The sequence below is a fragment of the Homalodisca vitripennis genome, chromosome 4 (genome assembly GCF_021130785.1).
Source record: "Homalodisca vitripennis isolate AUS2020 chromosome 4, UT_GWSS_2.1, whole genome shotgun sequence".
In the NCBI taxonomy this organism is placed as follows: Eukaryota; Metazoa; Arthropoda; class Insecta; order Hemiptera; family Cicadellidae; genus Homalodisca; species Homalodisca vitripennis.
In genome coordinates, this window is record NC_060210.1 from 204,930,670 (window position 1) to 204,950,838 (window position 20,169).

Consider the following 20,169-nt stretch of genomic DNA (forward strand, 5'->3'; position numbering starts at 1 on the left):
GAAGTTTCATTTCTAAACGAAGAACTTACAGAAAAAGAAAGTGGGGAGAAACTTAACCAAATCCCACAAATATCAGATAACCAAACTAAAACTCTATCCACACAATCAACTGCTAATTCAGAACTCATCAGTGTGACACTCAATGAGATTGATGAACCAAACAGCTCTCAGACCCCTGTAGCAAAGGAAGCCACTGCAAAATATGTCCCTGAAATCAAACACGGTCAGCCACTCAGCTCGTTGCTATCTGCTGCCCAATCTAACAAGGAGTCGACCTCATTGACTTGCACACACTCTGAGATTATTGTAGTCAAACCCATAATACACCAGTACTCTGATGGATCCTACCCAGTGCTCAAAAAGAGAAAACAGAACTTCTCAGGGAATAAACCTAAATCAAAAAACAGAACGGATATCTCTGGATTTGAAATTGCAGAAATCCAAACTGAAGAAGTAATCAAATCCTCAGAAGTAAAAATTCACCGTACACAAACCGTTGATGTTGAAAAAATCCCCAAGCGACAAAGACATGGATCACAACTGCAGAAATCAAGAATCTTTATCAACTCTGCATACAACACACGAAACAAACAAACACCACTGGGGTCGGACCATATACAGCCTTGCACACCCCCAGCAGACGAAAATGCTAATAAATCATTGTCCAAAGACTCCAGGAGAAAACTGCAAACCCCAAAACTGAGCACCTATCAAGTGACGACACAAGGCTTAGCCCAAGTAACAACTGACCAGCTAATAGGGAAGAGTGGGGGAGATAGTCAAACCCCGTCACAAAAACAGAGCACCTATCAAGTATGGACATTGCCCAAAATACAAATTAATATAAAACCTCCAATTACAGCCAGGATCTTGAAAACTGGACAAACACATGAACAATTTTTTACAGAAAATATTGACTTTTATAAAACACTTCTTGGACAACAAAACCTAAAAAATACTGATACTCATAAGAAAACTATCTTAGAAGACATCCAAATCCCTTTTATCAATTCACACCAACATTCTTTTTTAGAAGAAACCATAACACCCCATGTCCGTTACAAAAGCAGAATATTTCAAAATCAAAACCGGGCAAACTTAAGAAGGTCATAACAGTTCTTCACCAAAACATTAGAGGCTTGGCTAATAAAACAGAACATTTAACCCAACTCCTACAAGAAACTAAACCATCTCTCTTAATTCTGACTGAACATGGATTAAATTCATCAAAACTGAGAAATACTAATATAACTGGATACTCACTGTTAGCAAACTTCAGTAGAGAAGAACAGAAATTGGGAGGAGTAGCCATCTTCAAGAATGTTTTAACAGAAATGAAAACAACGAATATAGATGTTTCGAGTCTCTGCAGACAATTTGTATGTGAAGCAGCCATGATCTCTGTAAATTGTGGTAACCACCTGTTTTACCTACTAGGAATTTATAGATCACCAGGAGGTCCAGCAGAGTCATCAATAGAATCAATATCTAATATTCTTGACTATGCGCAAACACAATCAAAATCAGTAATTGTTATGGGGGACATAAATATTGATAGACTGGATGAAGACCATGCGGACACCAGAAGACTTGAAGAGGAATTACTGACCCATAATATAAGAAGACTCCCCTTACCTGCAACTAGAATTACGGCCATGACTTCTACTTCAATGGATTGTATTTGTACTAATATAGATGACCAGCTAATCCAATTCTCGGTTTCTGAAACAGGACTCTCTGACCATACTGCGCAAACACTTACCTTAACTTACATATCAGAAAACAAGATAACTCTGCCCTCAATATATAAGAGAAATTACTCTCAGGACAACTTAAACTCCCTAAAGCGAATCCTTCAACAAGAAGATTGGATTACTGTATACAGCAGTGCTGATATTGACATTTCTTATAACAACTTCCAAAGAATAATCAGAGGTACTCTTGAAGAAATATGCCCAAAGAAAAAATCAAGATCAAAAGCAAATCACAAGCCCAAAACTATATTCGATCAGTTAGCAAACCGACTAAAACAGAGCTACCTAGAAGCATTAAACAAGTTTAGGATTTCAGGGAAACCAGAAGACAAACTTGACATGATTCAAAGAAAGCAAAATTATGACTTACATTTAAGGAAACTTAGACAAAATTCTACTACAGAATACATTGACTCTGCACATAACAAGTCCCGAGCTCTGTGGGAAGTTATCAATTCAGAAAGGAAAAATAAGAAGACAACAGATATGGAATTGATGACTATAGATATTAACGGAAAACCAGAAAACCAACCTGATAAACTAGCATCCTACTTCAACACCTTCTTTTCTGAAATAGCAGACAAAACCTTACAAAAACCTCAAAGCTCTAAAAACCTCATATCACCTAAAACTCCTCCTAGTCAACATACTTGTATGTTTCATTTTACCGAAATCACACCTACAACAGTTATAGATGTAATACATTCCTTGAAACCATCACTATCCTGTGGAATAGATGAAATTCCAGCTAAATTTGTAAAACACTGTGCCCTGGAACTTGTTGTGCCGCTGACCTACCTAATAAATAAATCTTTAGTACAGGGAAAATTCCCTTCATCCCTAAAACAATCAAGAATCTTTCCTAAGCATAAATCAGGATCCAAGACAGATATTGCCAACTTCAGACCAATATCAAACATCTCAACTTTTGCAAAAATATTTGAAAAAATAGTACTTTCTCAGCTGATGTCTCATCTTAAAAACCACAGTCTCATTACCAACAATCAGCACGGTTTCCTTGAGGGTAGGTCTACAATCACTGCCTTAACAGATATAACTGAATATATTATTGACCAGCTAGAAGACTCAAATTATGTATCAGCAATTCTCCTCGACTATTCGAAAGCATTTGACTGCCTTGGACATGAGTTAATACTACAGAAGCTCGAATCTCTTGGAGTGGCACACAGAGAATTGGATTGGTTTAAGACCTATTTAATAGGCCGGACTCAAAGAGTGGAAGTACAGCAAATTCAAAACAACACAAAAAGCTCAGTTACATCAAAGCCACTGCCAGTCAAAAGGGGTGTACCTCAAGGATCAATTCTTGGTCCAGTCTTGTTCATCCTTTTAACTAATGACTTTCCTAAATTCATAAATGACAGCACTGAGAACAAATGTGTCATGTATGCTGACGATACTACTGTAATAGTGAAAAATAAACTATCTCAAGACCTTTCTGATGACATAAACACAACCCTTAACAAAGCAATTGAATATGCTGACAAAAATGACCTAAAAATAAATCCTAAAAAGTCCATACAATTAAATTTTAGCCGTAGGACAGAACCTGTACCACATGTACCCAACATAAAATTGGAACAGGAAGCACGACTATTAGGAATGACAATAGACTCTGATCTAGCTTGGACAAGTCACATCAACAAACTTTGTAGCCAGATTGGGACAGCAGGGATATACGTAGTCAGACGTATGCAAATGTTGGGAGGCCTGAACATCGCTAGAACAGCCTACTATGCACTAGTTGAAGCCCACATTCGATATGGTCTAGTCCTATGGGGAGGCACATCTGAAGGAAACCTCAAAAGGGTTTTAGTATTACAAAAAAGAGCCATACGAATCCTGGCTAATCTACAACCAAGGGAGAGCTGCCGTGAAGCATTTAAAGCTCTCAAAATACGGACAGTGGTGGCATTATACATTGAAGCTGTTACTCTTCATGTTGACAACCTTGATCTACCTAGATGTGATGCCATCCATAGCTACAGTACTCGACAAGCAAGAAACTACTATCTGCCAACCCACCGCACCACATTCTATACAAAAAAACCATCTTACATTGGACGTCAACTATTCAACTCCCTACCAAGACAATTCGAAGGTCTTAGAGGAAGGACCCTGAAACACCAGCTTCAACAGTGGCTTGAACAAAATCCTTTCTACAACCTCAAGGAGTACTTTGAAGCTGCAAGAAGACAAAATACCGATGCTTGACTTGTATTTTATATGTTTATTCTCTGTACATTTGATTTGACACATATTCTGTTCTTAATGATCATGAATAAAGTATATCTGTATCTGTATCTGTATCTGTATGTTATCAGCACATATTAAGCCCATTGACAAAAATCATAAATGTTTCTTTTGAAACTGGCACATTCCCATCCGCACTCCAATTGGCAAAAGTCGTACCTGTTTTCAAAAAAGGCGATCCAAAGATAGCGGATAACTATTGACCAATTTCAATTTTACCTGTTTTTAGCAAAATTTTTGAAAAACTGTTCCTGGACCGACTTCTTAATTTTCTTGACAAACACAAAATTTATCTGATCAACAATTTGGTTTCAGACCAGGAAAATCAACTTTTGGAGCAATCACACAACTTTTAGATTTTAATGTGGAAGGCTTTGAGACGCATAAAAAAACGCTCAGTGTCTTTCTTGATCTCTCAAAAGCGTTTGATACTGTTAATCATGGTATATTGCTACACAAGCTGGAAGGCTGTGGTGTACGGAGGACAGCACACCAGTGGCTCCACTCATACTTGAGCAGTAGAAGTCAATGTGTTCAGGTCCAGAATGCAATATCAAGTAGTATTAGAATATACCAAGGAGTCCCACAGGGATCAATCTTGGGTCCTGTCCTTTTCCCTGATTTATGTGAATAACATCCATGCGTCAGCCTTATATGGGAAAATCATTCAATACGCAGATGACACGACTCTCTGTTTCCGGACTGATTCTCTGACTTCTTTGGAGATTCAAACCTTCATATTGATCTTAATTCTTGCATTCAAAATTTTCTGGTAAATAATCTCAAAACTAATCATGAAAAGACAAATTATATCAACTTCTGTTTTTCATGGGTTGAATACTTATGAAACCCCAACAGTAATGATGGATAACATTGTTCTGGAAGAAACTGATTCTGGTAAATTTCTAGGAATACACCTAGATAAAGGGTTGACCTGGAAAATTCACATTGAAAGTGTATGCGCTAAATTGGCATCTGGAATTTTTGTCGTTAGAAATTTATCAAAGTTTTGTACATCTGATGTCTTAATGATGGCTTACTATGGATTAATATTTCCATACCTGTCGTACGGAATTTCTCTGTGGGGAAGTTGTGCCATATCAAACTTGGAAAGAGTATTCAGACTGCAAAAAAAAGTTGTTCGAATCATCGCAAAATTGAACAAGAGAGTCATGTCGAAGTGCCTTCAGGGAGCTCAACTTGCTAACTCTTCCCAGCTTGTATATTTTAGAGACTTCATTTTACTGTGGATTTCAGTGTATATTGACGCAGGGCAGTGATATACACAAATACGAGACAAGAGCTCAGGGGCGCTTTCGAGCCCGACAACATAGAACAGCAGCATTTGAACGCCTCCCTTCTCAAGCTGGGATCAAATTCATTAACAATCTCCCTGAAATACTAAATTTAGAAATAAATCCAAAAAAATTTAAAACCCAATTAAAACACTACCTGGTGTCTTGTGCTTTTTACTCAGTTGGCGAGTTCATGGAGCACACTTGGGATTGATATTCGCGGCGGTGTTGAAATCCTGGGGGGTTGATCTCACGAATTATGAATTTTGTTTTTTTTTGTATGTGTATGAATGTGAGCCTGCGTGCAACTGTATGGAAAGTCGAGTGAATGGATTTAGTTTTTAAGATAAATACTGTAAGAAATTGGTATTATTGACTATTGCAATACAATGTAATATACAGGGTGTACATAAAGTCCTGCACGGGTATAATATTTTCTGAACGATAACAGATAAAGAAACAAGATTTGGTACATCAATACTACACCTAAAAATCTACTTTTTGAAGGAACTATCAGTTTTCTGTAATATCATGGGGACGTCCCGCAAGGAGTCAGAAGGAAATCTTAAATAGGAGCATAGGTCAATATGGACATCATTTTAAAGGGCTTATCTAGCAGAGTTTAATGCCGCAAACCGCACTCAAAAAGATTGATCCAGTACAAAATGGCGGCTGTTCAAAGATTTTACTTGGTTACATTTTATTAGTAGCCATAACCCCAGTAAAGCAAAACTGCAACCAAACGAATACTGCAGCTAACTACTACATTATGCTTGTCAGTTGTACAGAAGTGAATTATGACATTAGTTATCCTCAAGAGTTACAAATTTGGTCCTAATATATTGATAACGGGGAAAACCTGATAACAGTAACAATTAGAAATCTCAGCGAACTATGACGATCGGAAACACTTCCTGTTTTCATAAAGTGTTGAACAGTTCTCCCTACAGTTGTTCTAGAAATTGGCTGCCTCTCGTGAAAGTAGTCATTAAATAAATGGCATGCTTCCTCGTGTGATCGTCTGTTATTTCCCCAACCATCATAAGAAGTGTTATACGTTCACGTTCGTCAAGCGACATAGTGTAGTTGAAGAACTACAAGCAATACGACAAACTCTTTTGTACTAAAGCGCACTGATAAAATGGATGGACAGCACTACTAAAACAAGAAAACTAGAATAGCCTACTATGAATAGACTGGCTAATAGGAAAGTCCTAACTGCGACCCAAAGATAAGAGATTTCTAATCGTTACTGTTATCAGGTTTTCCCCGTTATCAATATATTAGGACCAAATCTGTAACCCTTGAGGATAACTAATGTCATAATTCACTTCTGTACAACTGACAAGCATAATGTAGTAGTTAGCTGCAGTATTCGTTTGGTTGCAGTTTTGCTTTACTGGGGTTATGGCTACTAATAAAATGTAACCAAGTAAAATCTTTGAACAGCCGCCATTTTGTACTGGATCAATCTTTTTGAGTGCGGTTTGCGGCATTAAACTCTGCTAGATAAGCCCTTTAAAATGATGTCCATATTGACCTATGCTCCTATTTAAGATTTCCTTCTGACTCCTTGCGGGACGTCCCCATGATATTACAGAAAACTGATAGTTCCTTCAAAAAGTAGATTTTTAGGTGTAGTATTGATGTACCAAATCTTGTTTCTTTATCTGTTATCGTTCAGAAAATATTATACCCGTGCAGGACTTTATGTACACCCTGTATATTGTCAATCCAATAAAATATATTCTATTCTATTCCTGTTATTTGTTGAACATACCTCGTACATATAATAATACCTCAAAGTTGAAACTTTTATTTTGGTCACCAGCTTTTAGAGCAACTTATTACAAACAATTACATATACAACACTTGCCGTTTTCTCACTGTTTTCTATGTTTTGATAATTTTTTAAGTGAATTATGCAAATAGCTTGAAAATTTTCCACCATTTTAAAGTGAAATGAATCAGATAGAGAGTTAATAAAAAACAAAACACTAAATTTGAATTTCATGGTACTCGTCCAAAAGTACACTTCCTCACTTTATGGATTTGGGCGTTGGCACCACTTTTTCAATGTTTGTGGAGTATGGACGTCAGGGTTGAACGGAAACTTACCCGGAGTGTATGTTACAGCATCGACAGTGGGGAGGGAGGACAAGTTGAGGAACACCAACTGGGGACTGTTGGGGGTCGAGAGGGACCAGTGGGGGGTCGAGTGTGACCCCTCTGAGCGTCTCAGGTTCGACCATATCCTAGAGAAAGTGTTAGCCCAGCTGGAACCTGTTTGTCTCTCTGAGCAAAATTTCTGTGTGTCCTTCTTCCAGTTGGACGTCCTCAGTCCCACCACCAAGGTCAGTAGAGATGGTACACACAATACTAATATAAGCTGTCTAGACATGGTAGAAGATCATAGTCTACAAACACGGATTCTCTTTATAAGTTTCTTCTTAGTCAATTACTGTCTTGTTCTTTTTTTACTAAACATGATGCACAGTTTTGTCACAGCATTTTTTAATGTTCAAAATCACAATCTAATTTCAATGTATACAGTTTGAACTGAATAGTTATAATAGTGGAATTAAAGCAGACGGTTTTGTATTGTTTTTTTTTTTTAAATATCAGTGATATTTTTATAAAGAATGTTCCAAACCTTTGTTCCGTACATTCTATGAAATAGATAGAAATGTCTTTGTTTGCTTGTGACCAAGAGTGCTATTACCATGTATGTATCTGCCAACTGGTCATATGGGGTTTAATTAGCTCAGTAACAAAGAAATATCGCCTAGAAACTAGATTAGGTCGATTCTAATTACAACGGGTCTTTTAACTCAATTTTGATACCAATATTTTCAAAGTATCTAATTACAAAATAATTAATAAAATAAACAGACGTGCTTAAAATATTATAGAAAAACAACATGATTTCGCCACTAGGGTTGTCGTAAAGCTGAATTTTAAAATATGTCTATTCATAGATGACAATTTACCAATAACTAAAACCTGTTATTTCAGTAATTTCTGTATTAAAAAACGTATATAGATAAAATAATTATGTATTTTTTATAATAATATGTTGCTTATAGTTTTTATTTTGAAATGAAAAATGCCTTTATTAAAGAGGCGGAGTTAGGGCTATTATGCCGTCTCAACCACTCAACCTCATATTATATACAGTGAATTTTCAATAGTTGAATACAATTGTGGTAAATTATTAACTTATTCATTAAATAGAAAAAACAAAAATACTTAAACCATCATCATCATCATCTGACGTTCCCGTTATCACGGGTCGTCGTACACAGCCTCCTCCACTTTTGTCTGTCATTCCAGGTCTCCTCTTCCTCCACCTGCATTTTCTGTAGTCCCCTTCTCTCTGTCTTTCCACACTTGGTCCTCCCATCTTCCTCTCGGTCTTCCTCTTGGTCTTCTTCATCTTTCCTCCTTCTCCAGTGCTATTCTAGACATTCTATTATCTCCCATCCTCTTCACATCCCCCATCCACTGTATTCTTCTTCTTTCCATTGTCTCTTGCAGTGAAACTACCTTCAATCTTTCTCTGGTTATTTCGTTCCTTATTCTATCTCTTCTTGTAGTCTTCTCTATCCCTCTTAAAAATCTCATTTCTGCAGCTTGCAATCTGCTTAAATCATTTTTAGTCCACGTCCACGTCTCTGCTCCATATAATAAAATTGGTTGGAAATAAGATTTATACATCAATACTTTTGATTCTTTCCCAATGTTCCAACTCCACACAATCTTCTTCACCATATTGAAAAACTTTCCACTCTTCCATATTCTGTTTCCTATCTCTTCTCTTATTGTGCCCCTATCTGTTATGATACTTCCTAAATAACAGAAATTCTTCACCTTTTCAAGTCTTTTTCCTTCAACTAACACGTCTTTGTTATTTCCTTCCCTTCTCTCTACTTTCATTACTTTACATTTTTGTATGTTCATCTCTAAAACATATTTCTTCGCCACTTTTGCCCATTTGTTCAACTCTCGTTCTAACTCTTCTTCCCTATTTTCCCATATCATTATGTCATCCGCATATGCTATCGTCTTAAGTTCTTCTGCTCCTCTGTTTCCTTGTACTTCTAGAATAATTTCATCCATTATAATATTGAAAAGGGAAGGTGACAATATGCTTCCCTGCCTTACTCCTCTCTCTGTTTTAAAAGTTTGGGTATATTTTTCTTCAATTCTCACCCTGTTTTTAACCCTTAACCCATACAAAATTTAATTATCTTTAAGTAAAAATCTATATAATTAAATGAATACTTAAAATACAAAAGAAAAACTTTATACATTTTATGATAAATACAAGATAATTCAAGATGAAGATCAAGAAGCAAGAAACATTAAACATTTAATCACTCTAACACACTGATTGACCACATGACCGCAACAAGCAGCACCACCTGTCACCCCCACAGGCCCCCCAGCAGCAAGCCCCTGACCCCCGCCCGAAATGAGCACGGTCCTCAATACATCTGATATCATCGGGGAGAGCGTTGCAAAGGCGACAAGCCTGGACAAGCCTTCTTATAGGTCCTTCACTACTATCAGAGATAAAGTTGAAATGATCAGACAGATAATTGGTTTTTATAATTAAATGCAGAATAGAAAGAATGTAGAATTTACGTAGTTGATGAAGTTTCATGAGTGAAAATTGCTGAAAATATTGCTTAACATGCTCATGACGTCTGAGACTAAAAATAAATCTAATACAATAGTTCTGAGCTCGCTGGAGTCAACAGTCATGTCATTCATCACGACGTCACAGAAGTCTAAGTGTCTTAATGAGCATCACCTTAACATTAAATGGCAGGTACAAGGCAAACTGCTTCAAACCGTGGATGCCAGCCAAGACTCTTCTGCACGTTATCGTAACTTGGTCAGTCCATTTGAGATTTCTGTTTATAGTGAGTCAGAGATGTTTCAGTGAGTTTTGGTAATTTAGTTCACAACTGTTAAGTTTAAGTTTCGGTGCAGTACCAAGATTAATTAGATTTATCATTCTAGAGTTACGCACTATCATTCCTTGCGTTTTGTTTTCATTTAGTTTCAGTTCTTGTTTTATTTCCCAAAAGTTAATGGCTTCAATATCCAAGTTGAGTAGTGACACAAGAGTGGCTAGTACGTTTGGTAAACAGTGAATGTATATTTGCAAATCATCAGCATAAATATTAAAATTTGAATGTGTTATAATTGAAGTGACATTGTTTATATAAAGTGAGAATAAGATACGCCCGAGTACAGAGCCTTGTAAGACCCCCCCCCCCATGTAACAGTTTTCCAGTTAGACAATTTATTTATTTATTTGTACATTACAAATCCAATAACATCAAGAAATGGAATCATGTCAAAACTGCATTTTTTCATTGTAGTAGACCCAGGAACTCGTCTAAGGTGTACACTGAATTGTCCTGCAAATACTTTTAAAGTTCTTTCTTTAGGGTTTTTCCAGTAAAAGTTTGGAGATTATTTGGTAGCAGATTCTTCAGTTTGCATCCGATGTATGAAGGAGTTTTCTCAAAGAGGGCCGTTCGGTGTCGGGGAAGGATGTTTCTTGCTGCATGTCTTGTGTTGTAATTGTGAACGTCTCGGTTTGTTTCGAGATTGCGATTGTCAGCATGAAGGATTACTTGAAGGATGTAGAGGCTGGTGACTGTTAGGATGCCATGGGTTTTGAATGCTTGTCTGCATCTTTATCCTTGGTTTAGGTTAGCTAGAGCCCTTATGGCCTTTTTTTGGGTGATAAGTACTCTGCTGAGATTACCAGCTGATTTTCAAAACCTGAAACTAAATAGCACATTCATGTTTACAATACTCGGGGCACTGACCTGATCAGCAAACCTTTCACAAGACTTTCTAAAATTCAATCTTCATTTGTGGCCATTGGAATAAATCTATTCAATAAATTACCTTTGAATGCTTAGAGTATTATATTAAGTAAGTTTCAAACGGTTGTTTATAAGTGGCTGGTAGAAAGGCTATTTTATGTCTTATCAGAGTTTTATTGTTTATTGTTCTGATAAAATAATACACTTTTGTCTCACCAACATATTATATTATTTATGTGTCTGAACAATTTTTTATCTTCTTGTCAGTTTTCATGAAATTTTGATTTTAAACTTGGCTAACATTTTGATACTATGCATAATAATAATAGATTTGTTTTCAGCAGATAGTAACATCCCAATAAGACATACATACATACATGCAAAATATATGTAGATATAGATAGAAATGCCTTTGTTTGTTAACCAAACTCCTCATCTCAATGAGTGATGTGTATTGAATCGCTATTTAATGGGCCATTTGCCATTAAATATGATGGGGTGTAATTAGTCTAATCATAAGAAAATCTGAATGTACAAAGGGGTATCCAAAAAATTCCATATTAATTTTAAAGCTATACAGGGCGTTTCAAAAAGGACTTTACAACTCTGAAAATTCATATAAAATTTATTAAACAAGGTACAGAGCTGGTTTTGGTGTTGTTTTAAAGGAAAACAGTTCAAGTTTTGACTCGTGTAGTCCGCTAGTGCCTAATCGCGCGCCGCACAAGCGCTAGTGACAGTTACGTTAAACATGGCTGCCTTCACTGGACCGGAGCGTGCTAGTTGTGTGTTTTGGTTTGAAGAATCGAAGTCTGCGACAACAGTTCAGCGTAATTTTCGTACCAAGTACGCTAAAGATCCTCCTAGTAGGCCTACAATTTATGAGTGGTATAGTGGTTTTGTAGAAACATAAAAAATCCTCAGGTCGTCCAAGCACATCTGACGAAGTCGTTGAGAAAGTGAGACAATGTTTTGTAAATAGTCCTACGAAATCGACCCGGCGTGCATCTCGTGAGCTGCAAGTACCACACACGATGGTTTGGCGTGTGTTAAGAAAACGTTTGCACTTGAAACCATACCGATATTCGCTTTTACAAGCAATTAAAGACACTGATAAGATTGCCCGTAGGAACATCTGTGTGGATATGTTAAATCGAGTGGATGATGATGAACATTTCTTGGACAACATAATCTTTTCTGACAAGTCCACTTTTCATTTAAGTGGCAAGGTAAACACACATAACTGTAGGATTTGTGGCAGCAAAAATCCACATGAAACATTACAACATGTTCGTGATAGCCCTAAAGTGAACGTTTTTTGTGCGTTGAGCAAGATTAAAGTGTACAGCCCTTTTTTTTCCAAGAGAGAACCATCAATGGGATAGTGTACCTTGACATGTTGCAACAATTTTTAATACCACAGATCGATGAGAATGACCGAGAACGAAATGTTTTCTTTATGCAAGATGGTGCACCACCACACATTATCTGACTAACGTCCGGGATTTTCTTAATGACTGCTTCCCAGGTCAATGGATTGGCCGTGATGCACCAATTGCATGGCCCCCCGTTCCCCAGACCTGACACCGCTAGATTTTTTCTTCTGGGGTTTCATAAAAGATATGGTGTACGTACCTCCTTTGCCGGCCATTCTACCTGAACTTAGAGCAAGAATTTACGCTGCTGCTGAGCAAGTTAGACCTGAAATGCTAGTGCGAGTCTGGGAAGAAATCGACTACCGATGGGATGTCTGCAGAATAACCAACGAAAGCCACATAGAACATTTTAAGGTAAAAAAGAAGTGTTTTCCCTCAAAATAACACCAAAACCAGCTCTGTACCTTGTTTAATAAAATTTATATGAATTTTCAAAGTTGTAAAGTCCTTTTTGAAATGGCCTGTATATTTTGAAATTTGTTTAAAATGTCTTATTTCCTTAAAAACACTCTCCATTACTAATAATACATTTATTTCACTGGTACTTCCACTGTTTGAAATATCTTTTGTAGTTATCTCTATAAATCGCTGACAGCTCCTTCCTTATCTTTCCTTGAACTCTTCAATGTTGCGAATCAGTGTCCTTTTTGTGCCTGTTTTCATGCATAAAAATATGAAAAAATTCCTAAAGCCAAGTAAGACGAGTAACATTTATGAGGCAGCGAAACATTCAGTTTTGAGCCAAACACTGTCTTAACATTAATGGCTTAGTGTGCTAGGGAACAAACTCCATATGAACTGTGCCCTTGGCATCAATAAAGCAAATAGGCATTGTTTAGATGTTTCATTGGTAGAAATGACATATTTTTGAACTAAGTTATGTTAGTGTTTTCTATTGGTTTGACTCCTGCTTTGTTTCTGGGTTATGACCATAGGACCATGTCTCAACACCATTACACTTTTAGTAGAAAATCTGGATCAGATACAAGGCTGTTGCTTAAAAACAATCTCAACACCATGTTCCTTTTGACTGTCAATCAGAACCTGAAGAACAAACTTGGTAGCAACTGTTTTCATTCTCAAATATTCATTTAAAATTCACTGAATCGAGGTTAAAGATTACCCTTTAATCTCTGAGAGTTGATCAGCAGTCTGTGAGTGCACAAGCTATCAAAATTTCAGAAAACACATACAACATTGGATGGTCTGTCAGGGGACAATCAGACAGAGCTTGGGGCAGTAGTGCTACCTACATAGTTTTAACATAGACAGAGCAGTGTTTGCTCAGACTTCCTGTCATATAACAATTTACAAATGTAGAGTATTATCTCTGATCAGAATACACAGACAACATTGGATGGTCTGTCAGGGGACAATCGGACAGAGCTTGGGGCAGTAGTGCTACCTACATAGTTTTAACATAGACAGAGCAGTGTTTGCTCAGACTTCCTGTCATATAACAATTTACAAATGTAGAGTATTATCTCTGTTCAGAATACACAGACAACATTGGATGGTCTGTCAGGGGACAATCGGACAGAGCTTGGGGCAGTAGTGCTACCTACATAGTTTTAACATAGACAGAGCAGTGTTTGCTCAGACTTCCTGTCATATAACAATTTACAAATGTAGAGTATTATCTCTGTTCAGAATACACAGACAACATTGGATGGTCTGTCAGGGGACAATCGGACAGAGCTTGAGGCAGTAGTGCTACCTACATAGTTTTAACATAGACAGAGCAGTGTTTGCTCAGACTTCCTGTCATATAACAATTTACAAATGTAGAGTATTATCTCTGTTCAGAATACACAGACAACATTGGATGGTCTGTCAGGGGACAATCGGACAGAGCTTGGGGCAGTAGTGCTACCTACATAGTTTTAACATAGACAGAGCAGTGTTTGCTCAGACTTCCTGTCATATAACAATTTACAAATGTAGAGTATTATCTCTGTTCAGAATACACAGACAACATTGGATGGTCTGTCAGGGGACAATCGGACAGAGCTTGAGGCAGTAGTGCTACCTACATAGTTTTAACATAGACAGAGCAGTGTTTGCTCAGACTTCCTGTCATATAACAATTTACAAATGTAGAGTATTATCTCTGTTCAGAATACACAGACAACATTGGATGGTCTGTCAGGGGACAATCGGACAGAGCTTGGGGCAGTAGTGCTACCTACATAGTTTTAACATAGACAGAGCAGTGTTTGCTCAGACTTCCTGTCATATAACAATTTACAAATGTAGAGTATTATCTCTGTTCAGAATACACAGACAACATTGGATGGTCTGTCAGGGGACAATCGGACAGAGCTTGAGGCAGTAGTGCTACCTACATAGTTTTAACATAGACAGAGCAGTGTTTGCTCAGACTTCCTGTCATATAACAATTTACAAATGTAGAGTATTATCTCTGTTCAGAATACACAGACAACATTGGATGGTCTGTCAGGGGACAATCGGACAGAGCTTGGGGCAGTAGTGCTACCTACATAGTTTTAACATAGACAGAGCAGTGTTTGCTCAGACTTCCTGTCATATAACAATTTACAAATGTAGAGTATTATCTCTGTTCAGAATACACAGACAACATTGAATGGTCTGTCAGGGGACAATCGGACAGAGCTTGAGGCAGTAGTGCTACCTACATAGTTTTAACATAGACAGAGCAGTGTTTGCTCAGACTTCCTGTCATATAACAATTTACAAATGTAGAGTATTATCTCTGTTCAGAATACACAGACAACATTGGATGGTCTGTCAGGGGACAATCGGACAGAGCTTGAGGCAGTAGTGCTACCTACATAGTTTTAACATAGACAGAGCAGTGTTTGCTCAGACTTCCTGTCATATAACAATTTACAAATGTAGAGTATTATCTCTGTTCAGAATACACAGACAACATTGGATGGTCTGTCAGGGGACAATCGGACAGAGCTTGGGGCAGTAGTGCTACCTACATAGTTTTAACATAGACAGAGCAGTGTTTGCTCAGACTTCCTGTCATATAACAATTTACAAATGTAGAGTATTATCTCTGTTCAGAATACACAGACAACATTGGATGGTCTGTCAGGGGACAATCGGACAGAGCTTGAGGCAGTAGTGCTACCTACATAGTTTTAACATAGACAGAGCAGTGTTTGCTCAGACTTCCTGTCATATAACAATTTACAAATGTAGAGTATTATCTCTGTTCAGAATACACAGACAACATTGAATGGTCTGTCAGGGGACAATCGGACAGAGCTTGGGGCAGTAGTGCTACCTACATAGTTTTAACATAGACAGAGCAGTGTTTGCTCAGACTTCCTGTCATATAACAATTTACAAATGTAGAGTATTATCTCTGTTCAGAATACACAGACAACATTTGATGGTCTGTCAGGGGACAATCGGACAGAGCTTGGGGCAGTAGTGCTACCTACATAGTTTTAACATAGACAGAGCAGTGTTTGCTCAGACTTCCTGTCATATAACAATTTACAAATGTAGAGTATTATCTCTGTTCAGAATACACAGACAACATTGGATGGTCTGTCAGTGGAGAACCGGACAGAGCTTGAGGCAGTAGTGCTACCTACATAGTTTTAACATAGACAGAGCAGTGTTTGCTCAGACTTCCTGTCATATAACAATTTACAAATGTAGAGTATTATCTCTGTTCAGAATACACAGACAACATTGGATGGTGTGTCAGGGGACAATCGGACAGAGCTTGGGGCAGTAGTGCTACCTACATAGTTTTAACATAGACAGAGCAGTGTTTGCTCAGACTTCCTGTCATATAACAATTTACAAATGTAGAGTATTATCTCTGTTCAGAATACACAGACAACATTGGATGGTCTGTCAGTGGAGAACCGGACAGAGCTTGAGGCAGTAGTGCTACCTACATAGTTTTAACATAGACAGAGCAGTGTTTATGATACACCAATTGTAACATAAACATGACTTTTGCCCTGTTCTCCAAGAATATGTGCAATAAAGAATATTCTATTCTATTCTATTCTGTTTGCTCAGACTTCTTGTCATATAACAATTTACAAATGTAGAGTATTATCTCTGTTCAGAATACACAGACAACATTGGATGGTCTGTCAGTGGAGAACCGGACAGAGCTTGAGGCAGTAGTGCTACCGACATAGTTTTAACATAGACAGAGCAGTGTTTGCTCAAACTTCCTGTCATATAACAATTTACAAATGTAGAGTATTATCTCTGTTCAGAATACACAGACAACATTGGATGGTCTGTCAGTGGAGAACCGGAAAGAGCTTGAGGCAGTAGTGCTACCTACATAGTTTTAACATAGACAGAGCAGTGTTTGCTCAGACTTCCTGTCATATAACAATTTACAAATGTAGAGTATTATCTCTGTTCAGAATACACAGACAACATTGGATGGTCTGTCAGTGGAGAACCGGACAGAGCTTGAGGCAGTAGTGCTACCTACATAGTTTTAACATAGACAGAGCAGTGTTTATGATACACCAATTGTAACATAAACATGACTTTTGCCCTGTTCTCCAAGAATATGTGCAATAAAGAATATTCTGTTCTATTCTATTCTGTTTGCTCAGACTTCTTGTCATATAACAATTTACAAATGTAGAGTATTATCTCTGTTCAGAATACACAGACAACATTGGATGGTCTCTCAGGGGACAATCGGACAGAGCTTGAGGCAGTAGTGCTACCTCAGAAACGCATTGAGAAGCAGGTCAATGAGGAGGTGCGTAAGATGATGGCTGACATTTTCAGTTGTATAGAGCCAGAATTAGTGAACTTCATCAACCATCATGAGAAGCTCGACAGTATGTGAGTATCACTCAGTATCAGTATTTCTGTAGCTGTTAGCTAGTCCGTGTACTAGCTGTTCCTTGTGTTTCACAATTTTATATTTTACTTTAAAAAGCCTCATTATTAATTTTTATTTTAGTTGTAATTATTTTCACTTTCTTCAAGCACAGTACATTAATCAATTGTCTTATAATGTCTTACTCTTGAATGTTTGTTAATTTTAGATTTTTGGAATAGGTTTAGTTCTTGATTACTACCTTAATACACCGTATTAATAAAAACATGCTGGAAACTCAATGAATGTACCTTCTAGAATATTAATATTGAACATTAATAGTTTATGCTTATTAGCCCTTAATTGCTAATATGACAATAACACAGTCACAGTTCTGTGATTCTGACCCTTAGAAGGTTAAATAGTGATGTGTTCAGAATCAGAATCAGAATCATTTTTATTGTCATTTATCTTTACAGATTGGACAAAGTCAGTATATATAGACATAAATACAGTTCTCAGCGAATACCACTTTACAAATTAATTAAGTTAAAACAAACAGTAAAACTTAGCCCAACTGACAAATAAATATATAAATATATCCTATTTAAATAAAATTTCTATGAGTTTAAGAATTCTTCTACTGAATAAAAAGCTTGGCTTATCATCCATTTAGCCACTTTTGTTTTAAACTCTTTAATGTTTGACAGTCTCCATGCTTCTGGTAACTTATTAAAAAATTTTATCTGTAGATATTTATGGCTCTTAGCATATTTTTCCAACCTTACAACAGGTAAAACTAAATCTTTGGCATGTCTAGTGTGATAATTATGTACATCTGTAAATTTAATAAAGTTAGTAACATTTTCTCTGACATAAATTAAATTCTGAAATATAAAAATGCAAGGAACAGTCATTATATTGTTTGTAGCTGGTAAAGTAATTTCTGCAACTTTCACTGTAGCCTAATCCAAACATGATTCTTAAAGCTCTTTTCTGCCATATAAAAATTCTGTCAGCACCCACACTATTTCCCCATAACATATTGGCATACAATAAATGTGAGTGAAAAAAACTAAAATATGCAGTCTTCATTAACTCCTTACTAACACAGGACTTTAATTTTTTTAGTAAGAAACACACTCTTGACAGTTTTGATATTAAATTATTAGTATGTTCATCCCAAACAAGTTTGTGATCTAACGAGACACCAAGAAGCTTTACTGGTTTGGAAATGTCATCCTCTATTTCAAAATTTCTCAATGAAAATAGTATGAGTTCAGTCTTACTTTCATTAATTCTTAAAAGATTTGACTCAAACCATAGACTAGCCTTATTAACTACTCTGTTCGTGTCACTTAAAACGCTAGCTAAATAGTTGTCTTTTACAATTAAAGATGTGTCATCTGCATATAATATTGTCTTACAGCTTAGACTGATTGGCAAATCGTTCATGTATAATATAAACAGAAGGGGGCCAAGGACAGAACCCTGTGGGACCCCAGCAAGAACCTCTTTTCGAGATGAATATTGATCTCCAACACAAACCATATGTAGTCTACCACACAAATAGGTCCTGAAGAAACTTAACTGATCGTTGCGGATCCCATAATATTCTAATTTATTTAACAAGATGTCATGTGAAATACTGTCAAAGGCCCTGCTGAGGTCCAACAGAGTCATGCCCAAATATTCATGGGCCTCAAAACCTGACAGAATCTGAGAGACAACCTCATCCAGTGCCTTCACAGTAGAGTAGCCTGGCCTAAAACCAAATTGGCTACTTGATAAAATTTTATTTACATCCAGAAATTCTAAAATCTGTTCCTTAGCGCAAGTCTCCAAAATTTTAGAAAACACTGATACAATTGTTATTGTTCTATAATTATCTATGCATGTTCTGTCACCCTTTTTAAACAGTGGTATACTTTTTGATATTTTCAGACAATCAGGAAAATGTGAGAAAGACAAACTAAGGTTAATTACATATGTTAAAGGCTTAATTATGAAAGGAACAATTAATTTTATTATTTTGTTTGAGAATCCAAAAATATCCTCACAGTTAGATGATTTCAAAGCTTTAACAACTGCAAAAACTTGCTGCTCATTAACATTTTTCCATAGAAAATTTACAGGTGAATTTTTAGCTTTTTTAAGAAACTCATCATAACTAATACTACTATTACTCATTGTTTGTTGCTTAAGCAATATACCTTCACCAATATTAATGTAATGATCATTAAATTGTTCTGGCGTTATCAATGGCAGCAGATTATCCTTCTGAAAATGGTTACCTGATTCCGACTTTATAACATTCCATGCCGCTAAACACTTATTACTAGCATTATTAATAAATTCATCATTACAATTTATCTTAGCATCTTTGATTTTTTCCCTGTACATTCTCCTTTGTACGTTGTAACAGTTTTTTAAGGCAGCATTGTTCCTATAGGTAGGTATTTTTAACATATCCCTCAGTGTATTAACAATATTTCTCATTTTATGACAGGTCTCATCAAACCATTTGGAGTTAACAGCTTTCTTGTGGCTTTGAACCTTAATAGTTTTCTGAACTCTTGGACAAAAAAAATCATATAAAGTCTTAAGATTATTTACAAAAAATTCAAAAGCAACATTTGAGTCATCAATTTTATAAAGATCATGCCAATCACACTTAGACAAGTGTTGGACAAACAAATTAAAGTCAGTTTCTTTGGATTTCCTAAAAGAAATATGTTTTACCTGAGAAGGCAT

General features: G+C 36.6%; 1 protein-coding gene across 4 annotated transcripts in view; it reads left to right on the forward strand.

Annotated features, from left to right (window-relative positions):
- LOC124360935 (exocyst complex component 1) overlaps positions 1-20,169 on the forward strand; it is a 195,597-nt gene that overhangs the window by 88,260 nt on the left and 87,168 nt on the right. For all 4 annotated transcript variants that reach the window (XM_046814951.1, XM_046814952.1, XM_046814949.1 and 1 more), the window contains exons 11-12: positions 7,460-7,677; positions 17,251-17,438. In XM_046814951.1, the coding sequence (XP_046670907.1) occupies positions 7,460-7,677; positions 17,251-17,438 (406 nt within the window). The remainder of the gene's footprint in view (positions 1-7,459; positions 7,678-17,250; positions 17,439-20,169) is intronic.